The following is a 15724-nucleotide window of genomic DNA, read 5'->3' on the forward strand; positions in this document are numbered from 1 at the left end:
TTTGGGCCGTACAAAAACCCAATCAAAAGAACTTAGCGAGAAACCAACCACCGCTCGCCAAACCGCTGAAAAGAGTAACTTGATTTTCTTAGCCAGAGGGCAAGAAATAAATCGATGACGGGCCGATTCCACACTAGTGGTGCAAAAGAAACAATTGCCGTTGGAGATTGGACGCTTGGAAAGGGCTGAAGCAAGAGGAAGACCACCAATCATCACTCCAAAGAAAGACCTTGCATTTGAAAGGTGTCTTCTTCAACAAGCCCCCCATCACAGTTTTCTTCCACCATGACTGAGATTTACGCAATCCCCATACAGTATTAACTTTAGTAACCAGCAATTGATGATCTTTAAACAGAAGATGATACACTTGGTTAGTAGAGGCCTTTTCCAAATTCAACCGGCCCGCAAGGTCCCGATCCTGCCAGGGATGATCCGAAGCAAGGGCAGGAAAGGGTTGTCTGCTCTGGAGCACCATCAAAAGCTGTCCCCATAAATCACAGTATCCATGAGGAATCCTGAAAAGCCTCTTGGCTGTACGAAACGATATCAACACATTGCGACTAGCAAGGGTGGCATCTGCAACTAAAGTCAAGCCCAAACGTGCCATGTGGTTCAATTTTGGTCTGAGCTCATGTTTGCCTTCCCAAGAAAGTAATTGCGAGGCTACCAACAATTCCAGTTGAAAAGAGTTAGTATCTAAGCGATCCTCCGCTAGATGCCACCGAGCCTTCTGGAGTCAATTTTCAGGAGCATACCAAATGAGCAAGTAGGGATGAAAAAGGACTAGAAAACCGAGAGTCTGTATTAAGAACATGTCACCAGGAGCTCCGAATTTGGGAATTACCATGCATTTTTTACAAGCCCGTGATCCTCAAGAAAATAACGGGCTATAAAGACCCACGGGTGATGATCCAAGCACATGGCACGAAAAAGAGACCAACAGAGTGCCAACATATGAGTTTCAACATCCAAAATTGCCCCACCACCCATACATTTGGGGGTACATGCATGCAACCAAGAAATCCATAAAAGGCCTACATGTAAGGAGTCCTTTCATAACATGAAACGAATGTACTGAGTAAGAGCATTCAATGTAGTAGTAGTCCAAGGCAGCAATGGCAAGAAATATGTAAGCATTGGCAACATGATTGTCTGAATCACTTTGAGGCGAACATGGAAGGGCCAAGCCTGTGATTTCCAATACAGAAACTTAGCTGCCAGTTTCTGTGAAATCCACTCTAGTAGTTGCTTTGGCCGAACATCAACACCCAAAGGGTACCCAAGATGCCTGACAATGGAACCACGAGAAACAACCATTCCCTGCCAGTCCAATGACTGTAAATCTGACTCCGTGCAGTTGAGAATGGCTGATTTCAAAGCATTGATATGAAGACCAGAAGCATGACCAAAGAGAGTCCAAACATCTAATGCTTTGCGAAGATTATCCTTGTCCGCACACAAGCTGTCATCAGCCAAGGATTGACTAATGAAGTGCTGTCCAAAAGGAAGAGACAATCCAGCCAACTGAGTAGAAGCTGCCATATGAGATAACATCGAAAGAACCGGATGAGTCGCAAGGGCAAAGAAGAGAGGACTCAAAGGGCAACCCAATCTCACAGACCGTGCAAGGACAAATGGCTCGGTAACACTATCATTTAGCATAACTCATGAAGAAGCCGCATCACTTATGGTGTAGATCAAACGAGACATCCGATTACCAAAGCCCATAGTAGACATAAGTTCTGCAATGAAAGACCAGTCTAAATAATCAAAAGCCTTTTCCAGGTCCAATTGAATCAATACCACCTCGTGATTAGAGTGCCTTGCATAGTCAATAGCCATTTGTACATTTAAGATATTATGCAGAATATTTCAGCCCTTAATGAAACCATATTGAAGAGGATGCACAATGGCAGGAAGATGCTTATGGAGTCGATTCGCCATCACTCTGGAAAAGATTTTATACATCAAACCCATCAAAGAAATTGGTCGCCAATGTTTCAACATGAACAGCGAATGAACTTTTGGAAGCAGTTTGATAAGACCTTTCCATGAGGAAGGCATGAACCCTGTTTCCCAAAACTGTTGAAACATAGCCGTCAATGATTTCACTAGTTAGGTAGCAAAAACCTCAAAGAATTAATTGGTGAGACCATCCCAACCGGGACTTTTATCCTTAGGCAAGTGTAACAAAACATCCATAACCTCCGCCTCACAAATATCTGTCTCCAAAGTAGTTTGCATGTCATGTGGAACCTGATTGCGGACCAAATCATAGAAAACTGAAAGTGCATGAGTAACTTGGTCAGAAGGTGAAGGAGCAGAACCAAGAAGGTCTAGAAAATAATTCCTGCACATATTCACAATAATTTGAGGATCAATGACCATTTGACCTTCTGGATCCTAGAGTCTAGTCATATTTTCTCGAGCAGGAGATGCATGTAGAGCTCGAAAGAACTTATGAGTCTGACAAGCCCCATCTTGCAAATTCTCAGTCAAATTTTGCAATTTGGCCTGCTGATAAGATTTCAACTGAAACTCTTTAATAAGATCAGCCAAACGCATAGCCAATGGCAGCAGAAATACATCATCTAGAGTCTCCACCAGTAGAGAACGAACCAAAGCCAGTAATTCCTCCGCTGCTTGTCGACGCCGCCGACAAAGAGAGGCATGATGAATCCCATACTACCGAACAACCCGCTGCACATTAGAGAGTAATCGTTCAAAAGAAGCATTGCCCTCAGAGGAGAAGTCCAATAAAAATCTATCAATCAATTGCTGCATATAACCCTAAAAGATTGAATGCTTCAAATAAGACGAGTTGAAACACAAAGGGAGTCTATCCAGAAATTGCTTAAAAGGTGCAATGGGTTGAACAAGCATCTCAAGCTGTAGAGGAAAATGGTCCGATAAGGCATATTGCTGCAACACTTTCATTTCCAGCATCTCAGGAAAAAAAGCATCATCCTGCATGATATACATGCGGTCCAACCACGACCATTTAGTTGTATACTGCACAGAATAAAAAGTAAACCCTGTAGAAGAAAGGTGTAGCTATGACCAAAGATCTTGCTTAAGTACAGCGAGGGCAAATGCATTCCACACATGGCTTTCCAGAGCGTCCATCACTGAATGCTCTGATGTGGACTATGCAAGATCAACACGCATATTAAAATCCCTCATCAAAAAACCCCATCTGCCAACTGACAAGGAGATCTGCAAAGTATTCCAAAGATTCTGGCGGGATAAAGGGTCATTTGGAGCATAGAGCCCAAGTAACCATAAGATCTCTCCTTCAAATAAAACTTCAATCACCACAAAACGACCATGTACATCATTTCTAATAAGAACAGGCTGATATTTCTCATGTACAATCATAAGCACACCAGAATAATGCATGGCATGTGTCCCTGCATAAAACAAGCGAAACCCATGGTAATCCACAATTTTTCCTGCTTTACCGTGACTCTTGTGCTCAACAGCACACAAGACATCCCACTGATTCTCATGCAATAAACTCCACATAGCATGTTGCTTATTGCGAGAACAAATGCCTCGCACATTCCACGTGGCTATTTTCATGTGTATTTAAAAAAGAAAATCAGGAACGAGGCAAAGCTTGCCTCGATTTAATCTTTTCTGCTAGAATGTCAAGGACTCCCTCATCCAAAAAATCAGCTAGCACGGCAAAAGAGTTCTGACGGCCAGATTTAGAGGTAGACGGTGTATCCACTGTCTTGGGGATGGAACAGAGATAACGACGATCCCATGGGGTAATCACGTTACCTCTAGCATCAAAAGCCAACTTAGCAGGTGGGCCCTTCGGACCATCCATATATACTTTCCTAGTGGGTTGATTGCGAGCAGAAGAAACCATAGCATGAGTAGTGTGCTCTGAAGACAACATGTCTTTCCTGCGCATATAAGTACAAAAGGAATCTTGTGAAGCATTAGGCGCAGTATCCGCCATGCCAACATCAAACCTTTTACCTTTTTTGGCACATACATCTACCCAGTCATTGTCATGGGAATCCAAACCGGAAACATGTTGTTTACCTTTATCCAAAACTTTAGGTGGATGGGTCGCAACCGGCGACGAAGCATTAAGCACCATATCTTCCATGGGAGGCAAAACATGCTCAGCATCTGAAGTCGGTTGCTTCGCTGGACATTCGGCCATAAAATGCCCCAATTTTCCACACGAAAAACAATGCCCTGCAAAGTTACCCCATTTCAAACAAAAGTGCAAAGGATGCATGCCAGAGCAATTAAGACGTAACCAAGCAGGCCTTTTCCGAGCAGTGTCCCATAACATACACAAACGGTTACGATTCGTGGCCCTTAGGCTCGGGGGAACCAAAACAGTGCCCACAACGGCCATGACATCCTTTAACAATGGCCAATAGACAGCCAGGCAGTTTTCCACTTCAAACCACACCGCGCATTCGTGTTGAAGCGAGCGCTGAAAATCTACCATCGGGCGCCATGGCATAACATGGACCAAACGGCAATCGAAGAACAATGGCAGTTTAGTCAGCAAATCAGCACGATGCTTCTCGGATTTCAACAGCACCTCATAAAAACCTCGGGGCCCAACAAAAATCTCTTCAACACACTCCCCTTGTAGTAGACTTTGCAGCCACTGGCGAATATAGGAAAGCACTGGGATCCTACCAATGAAGAAGAGTATAACAGCACGTTCATAAAACACTGAGAATGAGCGCAAAACATTTTTAGGATCCACAGTGGCTTCCAGAACATCTTCAGTTTCAGAGTCAGAAAACGCTTCATGATTATGTTGGACATAATCACCAAGCAGAGTGTTGGCAAACTCCAACAAATGCTCCCAGTCAACATCCTGAGAATCCACAGAATCAGAAGCAACCTGAGCATAAGAACGTTCCTGATGATCCATTGTATCTTCCGAAGTATGCTTGGTGCGTTTGCCCGCAGGCTGGAAGTCAGGACCAGGTGGCATCTCCTCTGTGCAAGGATCCTCTGGTTCCTCTATTTCAGAATCCGGACCTAGGGCTGTCACCGTTTGGTCAATAAAGGCCATGTCCAAACCAGCCATGTTGTATCACCACTTTAACAAGAGATCTGAAGCTATTTGCAGGGCCCTCTCTCTCTCTCTCTCTCTCTCTCAACAGAGACAGCACAGCTGCTGTCACGCAGAGATGAAAACGAAAACCTAGAACAGTTCTGCAGCTGATTTCGAAACCCTAAAAACAGGTCTGTACAGGAATTCAAAACCCTAAAACAGCAGCACAGATGAAAATGAAACCCTAAAACCTCTCTCTCTTTTTTATTTCCTAAAAAAAAACTCTCTCTCTCTCTCTTTTTTTTTTCGTAAAAGGTAATTATATTAATTACGAAAAAAATACAAGATTACTGGATTACAAGATACATGATGACACAAAGCCATCATATGAAGAGGTTTTCTCTTTCTCTCTCTCTCTCTTTTTTCTGATTACAAGATACACGAGGGCCCTTGGCCAACGTGTGGGGAAGCCTCGTAGTAATGCACTGAAAAAGTTACACCAATCATGGCAACGACCCAGAGGCAATTGCCATATGCCACGGATGCAAATCCTCTCGAGGGAGCAGGTCGGAGTGTCGGATGATATCCAGCTGCCAATGCAAGAGCCCTTTAAGCCTGGCAATATGTCGGGGTACATTAGAGGCCGAATCAAAGAGAAAAGCATTGCGCGTGGTCCAAATGTGCCAGCATCCCCAATATCTGAAAAAGTGAAATAAGATCTTCTCATGCAACTGTGGCGGTGCGGAATACTTGGGGCGCACAAAAACCCAATCGAAAGGAGTTAGCGAGGATCCCACCACCGCGCGCCAAATGTGCGACAAGAGTGACCAGATATTCTTGGCGAGCGGGCAAGAGAGAAAACGATGTCGGGCCGATTCCGCCGGTGTGGTACAGAAGAAACAATTGCCATTCGAGATGCGACGCTTGGCAAGGGCCGAGGCCAGAGGAAGACCACCAATCATTACCTGCCAAAGAAAAACCTTGCATTTGAAAGGTGTCTTATTTTGCCAGCCCTCCATCAGCGTTTTGTGCCACCATGACAGCGATTTCCGCAGTCCCCAAACAGTGTTAGCTTTCTCTCCCAGCCATTGGTGATCTTGAACAAGAAGATGATACACCTGATTAGTGGAGGCCTTTTCCAGACTCAGGCGGCCTGCAAGATCCCAGTCCTGCCAAGGGCGATCCACCGTCAAGGCAGGAAAGGGTTGCCGACCCTGAAGCTTCGACGAAAGCTGCTCCCACAAATCACGGTATCCACGCGGGATCTTAAAGAGTCGCCGAGCAGTCCGAAATGAGACGAGGACATTGCGAGTAGCAAGGGTAGCATCCGCAACCGACATCACACCTAAACGGGCCATGCGATTAAATCTTGGTCTGAGTTGATGTTTATCTTCCCATGAAAGGAGTCTCGATACTGCCAACAATTCCAGCTGAAAGGAGTTAGTCTGCAAGCGGTCCCCCACTGGGTGCCAGCGGGCCTTTTGGAGCACCACTTTCCAAGAGCCGACCAAGTGCAGTAACAAAGAGGAAGAGGGACTGGAAACACGAGAGTCAGCATTAAGGACATGCCACCAGGAGGCCCGAAGCCGTGTGTTGCCATGGCGGAGCCCGCTGTCCTCAAGAAAATAACGGGCTATGATGGACCAAGGGTGGTGATCCACACACATGGCACGAAAAAGGGACCAACGGAGAGCTAACATATGAGTGTGTGCATCCAAAATCGCTCCGCCACCCATGCGCTTAGGGGTACATGCGTGTGACCAAGAAATCCAGGAAATGCCGGCCTGCAGTGAGTCCTTCTTCCATAGCATGAAACGGATGGGATGAGTGAGGGCCTTCAAAGTAGTAGGAGTCCATGGCAACAATGGCAGGAAATACGTTAGCATTGGAAGCATGATTGTCTGGGCCACTTTGAGGCGGACATGAAATGGCCACGCTTGCGACTTCCAATACATAAACTTTGCTGCCAATTTTTGTGAAATCCACTCCAGCAGGGCTTTTGGCCGTACATCCACCCCCAATGGGTATCCAAGATGCCTGACAATGGAGCCACGGGAAACCACCTGGCCTTGCCAGCCTAAGGACTGCAAATCAGGCTCCGTACAACTGAGAAGGGCTGACTTAAGGGCATTGATGCGAAGCCCAGAGGCCTGACCAAAGAGTGTCCAAACATCTAATGCCCTTCGAATGTTGTCCCTGTCCGCCTGCAAAATCATAAAGGTGTTATCCGCCAAAGATTGGCTAACGAAGTGCTGACCCAACGGAAGAGACAGACCGGCCAGCTGGGCAGAGGCTGCCATGGAGGATAACATTGAAAGGACCGGGTGAGTCGCCAGGGCAAAGAAGAGAGGGCTCAAAGGACAACCCTGTCGGACCGAGCGTGCAAGGACAAATGGCTCTGTAACTCCACCATTAAGCATAACTCTGGAGGAAGCCTCAGCACTGATGGTGTAGATCAATCGGGACATTCGGGTACCAAAGCCCATAGCCGACATGAGGTCTGCAATGAAAGACCAGTCCACATAATCAAATGCCTTTTCCAAGTCCAATTGGATCAATACCACTTCCTGACCGGAGTGCCGCGCATAGTCAATGGCCATTTGCACATTTAAGATATTATGCAGAATGTTGCGGCCCTTAATGAAACCATATTGGAGAGGATGCACAATAGCTGGAAGGTGCTTGTGGAGCCGATTCGCCAGCACTTTGGAGTAGATTTTATACATGGAGCCCATCAAAGAGATTGGTCGCCAGTGTTGCAACTTTGACGGCGAAGGGACCTTTGGAATTAGTTTGATAAGGCCTTCTTTCCATGAGGAGGGCATGACCCCCGTTTCCCACACCTGCTGAAACATGGCCACCAATGGCTTCGCCAACTGCGTGGCCGTGGTCTGAAAGAATTCATTAGTGAGACCATCCCAGCCAGGGCTTTTATCATTCGGCAGGTGCAACAAAACGTCCATAACCTCGTCCTCACAAATATCCGTCTCCAAAGCGGCTTGCATATCAACTGGAACCTGCTGGCGGACCAGATGATAGAAGACCGCACGGGCATGCGTAACCTGGCTAGAAGGCGAGGAAGAGGAACCAAGAAGATCCATAAAATAGTTTCTGCACATAGTGACAATGGTTTGCGGATCCGTGACCATGCAACCTTCCGAATCCTGGAGTCTGGTCATATTTTCGCGGGACGGAGATGCATGCAAGGCGCGAAAGAACTTATGAGACTGGCAGGTGCTATCTTGCATTGTGTCCATCAAGTTGTGCAGCTTGGCCTGTTGATAAGATTTCAACTGAAACACTTGAATAAGATGGGCCAACCGCCTCTCCAGAGACAGCAGAAAATCATCATCAGGGGAATCCAGGAGCAAGGAACGGACCAAGGCCAGTAAGTCTTCTGCTGCATGTCGACGTCGGCGGCAAAGCGAGGCATGATGGATCCCATACTGGCGAGCAACCCGCTGCACATTAGAGAGCAACCGTGCAAATGAAGGCCAGCCCTCAGAGGCGAAGTCCAATAAGAACCTCTCAATCAACTGCTGCATATAGCCCTGGAAAACTGAATGCTTCAGATAAGAGGAGTTGAAACGTAAAGGGAGCCTATCCAGGAATTGCACAAAAGGTGCAATAGAGTGTGCCCGCATCTCAAGCTGGAGGGGGAAATGGTCCGACAACGCATATTGCCGCAAGACCTTCATTTCCAGCATGTCGGGAAGAAAGTCATCGCCCTGCATGATATACATTCTGTCCAGCCGCGACCAGGTAGTTGCATATTGTGCGGAATGAAAAGTAAACCCTGAAAAAGAAGGGTGAAGCCACGACCAAAGATCTTGCTTGAGCACGTGCAAAGCAAAAGAACTCCACACCCGGCTTTCCGGCGTATCCATTACCGAATGCCCTGAAGTGGACTGAGAAGAGTCGACACACATATTGAAATCTCCCATCAAGAATCCCCTTCGGCCGAGTGACATGGAGCCCTGCAAAGTGGACCAAAGATCCCGCCGGGATGCGGGATCATTCGGAGCATAGAGGCCCAACAGCCATAAAATCTCGCCTTCAAATAAGACTTCGATCACCAGAAAGCGGCCCTGCACATCATTTTTAACAAGGACAGGCTGATATTTCTCATGGACAATCATCAGCACGCCCGAATAGTGCGTAGCATGGGTCCCTGCATAAAACAGGCGGAATCCATGACAATCCATCACTTTTCCTGCTTCACCGTGACTTTTGTGCTCAACTGCACACAATACATCCCACTGGTTCTCGTGCAAGACGGTCCACATGGCATGTTGCTTATGGCGAGAGCAAATGCCTCGCACATTCCACGTGGCTATCTTTATGTATCCTCAAAGAAGGAAGTCAGGAACGAGGCACCTGCTGCCTCGATTTCACCTTTTCCGCAAGAGCATCCAGGACACCCTCATCCAGAAAATCAGCCAATACTGCAAAAGAATTCTGACGACCTGCGTTGGAGGTAGAAGGGCAATCCACTGCCTTGGGAGAGGGGCGGGGATAACGCCGATCCCAGGGTGTAATAACATTTCCTTTGGCATCGAACGCCAGCTTGGCAGGTGGGCCTCTGGGGCCGTCGGTATAGGCTCTCCTTGGAGACCGATTGCGGGGGCCCGACGGGGCCCTAGGACGCGGAGCCTGCTGTGAAGTGACCATTTCTTTCCGGCGCGTATACGTGCGCACGGAATCCTGGGAAGCGGGCGGCCCAGGATCCGCCAAGCCTGTATCCAAGTTTTTACCTTTTTGAGGACGTGCCTCAATCCAGTCAGTACGACGGGAATCCACACTTCGGACCTGTTGTTTGCCTTTGTCCATGACATGAGGAGACTGAAGGGCTTCCTGGGGCGTGGCATCAAGCACCATGTCGTCCTTGGGCAGCACAACTTGCGCATCATCCGAAGACGATTGCTTTTCAGGGCATTCGGCCATGAAATGCCCCAATTTACCACATGAAAAGCAGTGGCCCGCAAAGTTGCCCCATTTTAAGAGAAAATACAAAGGATGCATGCCCGAACAATTGAGGCGAAGCCACGCGGGCCTTTTCCTGGCCGTGTCCCATAGCATGCATAAACGGTTGCGGTTCATCGCCCTGAGGCTTGGGGGAACCAACACTGTTCCCACAACTGCCATCGCATCCTTCAACAAGGGCCAATAGACCGCCGGACAGTTTTCCACCTCTACCCACACCGGGCATTCGCGTTGAAGCAGACGCTGGAAGTCGGCCATGGGGCGCCATGGCACAACATGAACCAGGCGGCGATCAAAGAATAGCGGCAACTTGGACAGGAGCTCAGCGCGATGCGTTTCCGATTTCAGCAGGACCTCATAAAACCCGCGAGGTCCAAGGAAAATCTCCTCAACCGACTCCCCTTGCAATAGATGGTGCAGCCACTGGCGAATATGCGAAAGCATTGGGATCCTGCCAGTGAAGAAAAGAATAACTGCACGGTCATAGAACACGGAGAAAGATCGCAAAACTGATTTGGGGTCCACCGTGGCTTCCAGCACATCATCCGTTCCCGCAACAGAAAAAGATTCGGTATTATGCTGGACATAATCGCCAAGCAGAGTATTGGCGAAGTCCAGCAAATGCTCCCAGTCGATTTCCTGCGAATCCACCGGATCAGAGGCCACTTGCGCATAGGAGCGTTCCGGAGGACTCATTGGCTCATCAGGCGTAGGCTTGGAGCGTTTGCCGGCAGGCGGCTGTTCAGAACTCGGCGGCAACTCCTCCGTGCATGGCACCATATCTTCCGGCTCCTCTGCATCGGAATCAGGGCCAAGGGCTGCCACTGTCCGGTCAAGAAAATCCAAATCCAGGCCAGCCATACTGCTGTCTTCACACAGAGGACGAACTCTCTCCTCTCTGACGAAGGTCAGGTTCAGGGTTTTCACAAGAACTGGGCGCCTCTGCACGAAAGGAGGAGCACACGCAGGCGGCGCCTCGAGCCGCAGCAGAGGTGAAGTTGACAGGGCGGCTTCAGATGATTCAGCGAGACAGGCAGGGGCGGATCCGCTGACTCACGGCTGCAGGGGCAGGCTGCCGTGGCTAGGGCGGCAGAAACAGGGCGGCGGGACGGCTCCGTGAGCAGGCGCGACCGTCAACCAGAGGCGGCGATTCCTCTCTCTCTCTCTCTCCGAGGAGGGCGACCCAGAACAGCAGGTCGCACGGCAGTAGGCTCTGAAGGACGGCAGGGTACTTACAGGTTGGCAGGGCGAGATATTGTCGTCAGGGCGAACCCCACGCTGGTCTGAGGGGAGATCTCCCGCAGCGCACAGGTCAGGACGCGCGTCACCAGGTCAGGCCCCAGCCAGTTCCGCCATCGCTCGACGCATCCTCCATCCGTCCATCGCGTTCCACACCTCTCTCTCTCTCTCTCTCTCTCTCTCTCTCTCTCTCTCTCTCTCTCTCTGCCTCTCTCTCTCTCTCTCTCTCTCTCTCTCTCTCTCCCTCTCTCTCTCTCTGTGTGCCAAACAGCCGACTCTGCATACTGCAGGAACAGGCGGCAGGCACCTGAGATGCAAGCTGGTGGCTCACAGGTCGCAGTCCCACAGGGGCGCAGCGTTATGCAGGGCAGGTAGAAAACACTCGGCACAAACAAGCTCTCTCTCTCTCTGAGTTGGGCACACAGCGACAGGCACCCACTGACCTTAGGCAGCAGACTGTGCGCAATGGTACAGGCAAGGGTTTGAGCAGGTCGATGCAGGACAGTCGCGACAGGTCACCATCCCCTCTCTCTCTCTCTCTCTCTCTCTCTCTCTCTCTCTCTCTCTCTCATAAAGAGATCAGTGATTTTTCATTTTCATCTCATAGGTCATTTGGCCTTTTGCTGATGTTAATACAACTTTCTTTCTTTTTCTTCTCGTTAATTCCATACATGCTCTGATTTTTAAAAGGAATTGTTGTTAAAGTACAGCTGATACTCATTTGCAAGCAACTTATATTCTAAAGCTTTACTTATATTCTAGAGAAAGAGGAAAGAAAAATCTAGCTCTATAAAGCAACACCTTTTGCAGAAGGCCATTCTTTGAATATAGAATCTCAAAATTTTGAGACAGTTGCCTTGCAAACATGAAACGTCTATCTCTATGAATTCATGAGATGCAAGGCTATTAGTTTAAATCATACCTCAACAACACAGTTGTAAAATATATCGTAGCCACACACTCCTGACACACCTTCTGTCACTTGTTTGACTACCTCATCTGAAGGAGCCTGCAAAAGCAAGGTCCTTCTGCATCACCCCAAAAAGGAATGGAAAATCTGCATAGAGATTGGCATTAAAAGGAAATGCTCTAACTGTGACACAGAGAATTTAGATATGGATTATGGTTTATTTATTCTATGCAATTTTTTATACATAAGGTCAGAAAAACTCAAATAGCCACTACACGACCAAGTCTGCAGATGTCAAATACAGTCCTTAATAGTCCTTAGAAGCTTACCTCCATATAAAGTGGAAAGTCGATCTGCAATGGACCCAGCTGAAAACATATTCCTCTCCGAAACCTAGTCCTGAACTGAACATGCAACATGCCAGACACCATTCTACAATTAATTAATCCTCTCTTCCCACCACCACCTTCCCCCAGGCCCCACCCAAAAGAAAAGGAAAAAAAAACATAAACATAAGACCTCAGAAAAGAAAAACCAAAACAGAATGTCAGAAGAAGAGTTCCACACTATGAAATGCATCGGTGCAAGCAAGCTTCAAAGTGCACAGTGCCACCAGCAAACATTGAAGTTTCATAAAGTAGATCTATTGCACATGATAACACTCTATTGCGAATTTATGGGCTTTTTCAACATTGTGTCAAGGAGGTCAAGGATGAAACTGAATTTGTCCCCTACAAACTGCAATGGCAAGACTATACAAGTTAATTTAACTCGGGCTCAAGACAGATGCTAGCATTTAAAGACCTTTTGTAATAAGAAGAGAAAGGATCCAGGCAAGGGAGAGGGTGCTGTGCAAGGCTTCCCAAATCTTGGAGCATTGTTCCATCTATGCACTGAGCAGTTGGAAGAGGTAATTGTAGAGTCTGCTATAAACAAAACATAATCAAACATGTGCCAACAGTTCAGTTTTATTTTACTACAAGGCTGACGCATAAACTCTTACAGAACTTGCCAGCATTAGCTGTCTGCAATACATGCCATATTAGAGTAGAAACAGTGCATAGAAACTGCCAAATCTTAGTTGGTTTTCATAAGCGGGCCAACCAAGAAAAGCACATTAAAACTAATGTCATAACACGTGTTTTGTGACTTCTGCTATATTTTATTATAACCAAAAACCGCTACGCCATAATTGAGACAAAGCAAGCAAAGAAGCATTTTTCTGAACCTTGCAAAAATTAATAAGTGGGGCTTATAAACTTGAAGTTTTCTATTCAGCTTTAGGTACAGTTGGATCACAAAAACCCAAACATAAGCAATATAACAAAATTTTCTCACCTTACCCTCAACCCCTATCCCAAAAGCTTCACCAAAAGCAACCATATTGGCCTCATTTGCCTGGATCAAAACGAAACTTCCTTGGGTTGATAAAAGTACATATGTTACATGCAAACTGAATGTACATGTCAATCTCTGATTTGCTGCACAAAACAGTGTTTATTCCTACAACTGGAATGAGTATCATGTTAAATAACTAATGAATGTCTTAAACAATGGAGAGAAGAAGCATCCCATTAATTCATCTAGTGTCTGCTTTATAAAAAAGAAGGTTTACCCCAAAACCTTTACGATAAGAAATTAAGTGATACAGTGGAGTCACACAGGCTTGTGCTCCTGCCACTACGATATCCACATACAGATCTGGGCATGATCCCAACCTTTGTAAAAGATAAGTCATACTTCACTACTTGAACTGCACCAATATATAGTAAGGCTGATTCCTACGCATGGAAAGTTGAAGTTCACATTTATTGCTGGCCCACTGCATCTGTTGTAGACCACAAAAACAAAGAAAGCCTCTTTTTATAGAGGTTTCTTTCTCCATATTTCAGCATTTGATCACATCAAAGGTAATGTGGTCAGATTAATATAGAGTACATACCAAGCTCTGGTTAGTGCATTTGAATGAAACTAACAGCTTCCATTGCATGCTCATTAAATGTAAATCTTCACACTTACAGAGAATGTAGTATAATCTAGACATGAATCTTATTCTGTCAATTTTAGCTGCACTATAAATGAACCTTATGCAACACGCACACTCTATTTTTAATGTCTCCTTCCAAGAATAAAGATCGTACTTCTATGCAAACGTAAACAGAATGTTTCTAAGGGATATGCAAGTCCTTTAGTCTTGAGACCATTAGCTTCGTTGGTATCTGACAAATCTTTGAGAAATGAATCTAGCTCCATTGGTCTAAACTAAGCGCAAAGAAACAAATCCCCAGACCATTAGCTCCACTGTTATCTAAACTATTTGCTGAGAAAAAAACCTAGTGCCCTGCACAGCAGTAGCAATATTAAGAATCACTGTACAGAATCAAGAGAGAGAATTTTAAAGATTCAAATTGTAGCCCAAAGGATGGTAGAGATTCCTTACCTTTTTCCTAGAGATAACCAAACCACTTGCTCCTGTATCAATTATGAAATACCTAAAGAATCAACATAGCAAACAGGTCATGTCCTTCTGTGACAAGAAATTTACCATTCCAAGAACCATTTCTCATTAAGAGATTTATGGTTCTCTTATACTCCATATATAAGAAAATAGCATTTAAGCACAAAAAATGTGAAGCAAGTATTGAAAAAATATATTCACAATACCAAACTAAAAGAAATTCAAGCAATTTTGACCTCCAACAATATGAAATAGATACTAGTTTTTGATTACCCAATGTCACGTCCATCAACCATAGGGCAAACAAGATGCTGACCGCTCCTTGCACGCACCATCTAATACCAAGAAACATGGCAGCCAAGGGTGAAAGAGCTTTATTTTCCTGCTCGAAATATTAAATTCATGTGATTAACTTTTTGGTAAGTACCTAATTCCCTGCATATTCTTTGATGATGCTTGCATTTGATTGAAAAGACTGGTAAGATGAAATGAGTTCACCCAATATACAGGAGTCAACATAAATAAGCCTTTGTAAAAAGTTTGCAAGACACAAAATTCACTGCACAGACCTACAATATACAGGTTCAGCACATTGAACCCATATATAAATAGCACGTTCAGAGCACAATTTCTATGAAGTCCTTAAGATCGATTGATCATGCTTGCATTCAGCTGATAAAAGAAGTCTGCCCAAAATATGGGAGTTAAGATAAATTAGCCTTTGTAAAAAAGTTGCAAGACAAAATTCACAGAACATAGAGGGTTTGATGTGAATAGCACATCCAACCCATATGTGAGTGGCACATAAAGTGCAGAGGTTTTTACAGCATCTGTATAAGGTGGGTGAAAAGTACTAAAAAATAGTAAAGAGAGATGAGGATTTCCAATTCATAATAGCAAATATGGGAATCTTGAGGATTTGAAAATCAAAACTTCACAATAGCAAATATCACAATTGCAAATATTTTGCACATCAGAATAAAAATTGATCATTTCAAATTTTCCCAGACGTTTGCTAAACAGCATTTACCAAAACAGTTAAGAACACAGGCTTAGGTTTAAAAGCTCTAGCCTATCTAGTAAGTATTTTATA

At 45.7% G+C, this 15724-nt stretch overlaps 1 protein-coding gene across 2 annotated transcripts in view; it reads right to left on the reverse strand.

Moving 5' to 3' along the window:
- LOC148039874 (uncharacterized) overlaps positions 1-15724 on the reverse strand; it is a 102967-nt gene that overhangs the window by 37863 nt on the left and 49380 nt on the right. For both annotated transcript variants that reach the window (XM_087694901.1, XM_087694909.1), the window contains exons 6-10: positions 14905-14966; positions 14614-14665; positions 13512-13571; positions 12503-12577; positions 12186-12272 (exon numbers count right to left, since the gene is read on the reverse strand). In XM_087694901.1, coding sequence (XP_087551027.1) covers positions 12186-12272; positions 12503-12577; positions 13512-13571; positions 14614-14665; positions 14905-14966 — 336 coding nt within the window. The remainder of the gene's footprint in view (positions 1-12185; positions 12273-12502; positions 12578-13511; positions 13572-14613; positions 14666-14904; positions 14967-15724) is intronic.

This window comes from Lygodium microphyllum, chromosome 2 (genome assembly GCF_053477565.2).
Source record: "Lygodium microphyllum isolate KBCC chromosome 2, Lygodium_microphyllum_v1.1.10, whole genome shotgun sequence".
NCBI lineage: Eukaryota > Viridiplantae > Streptophyta > Polypodiopsida > Schizaeales > Lygodiaceae > Lygodium > Lygodium microphyllum.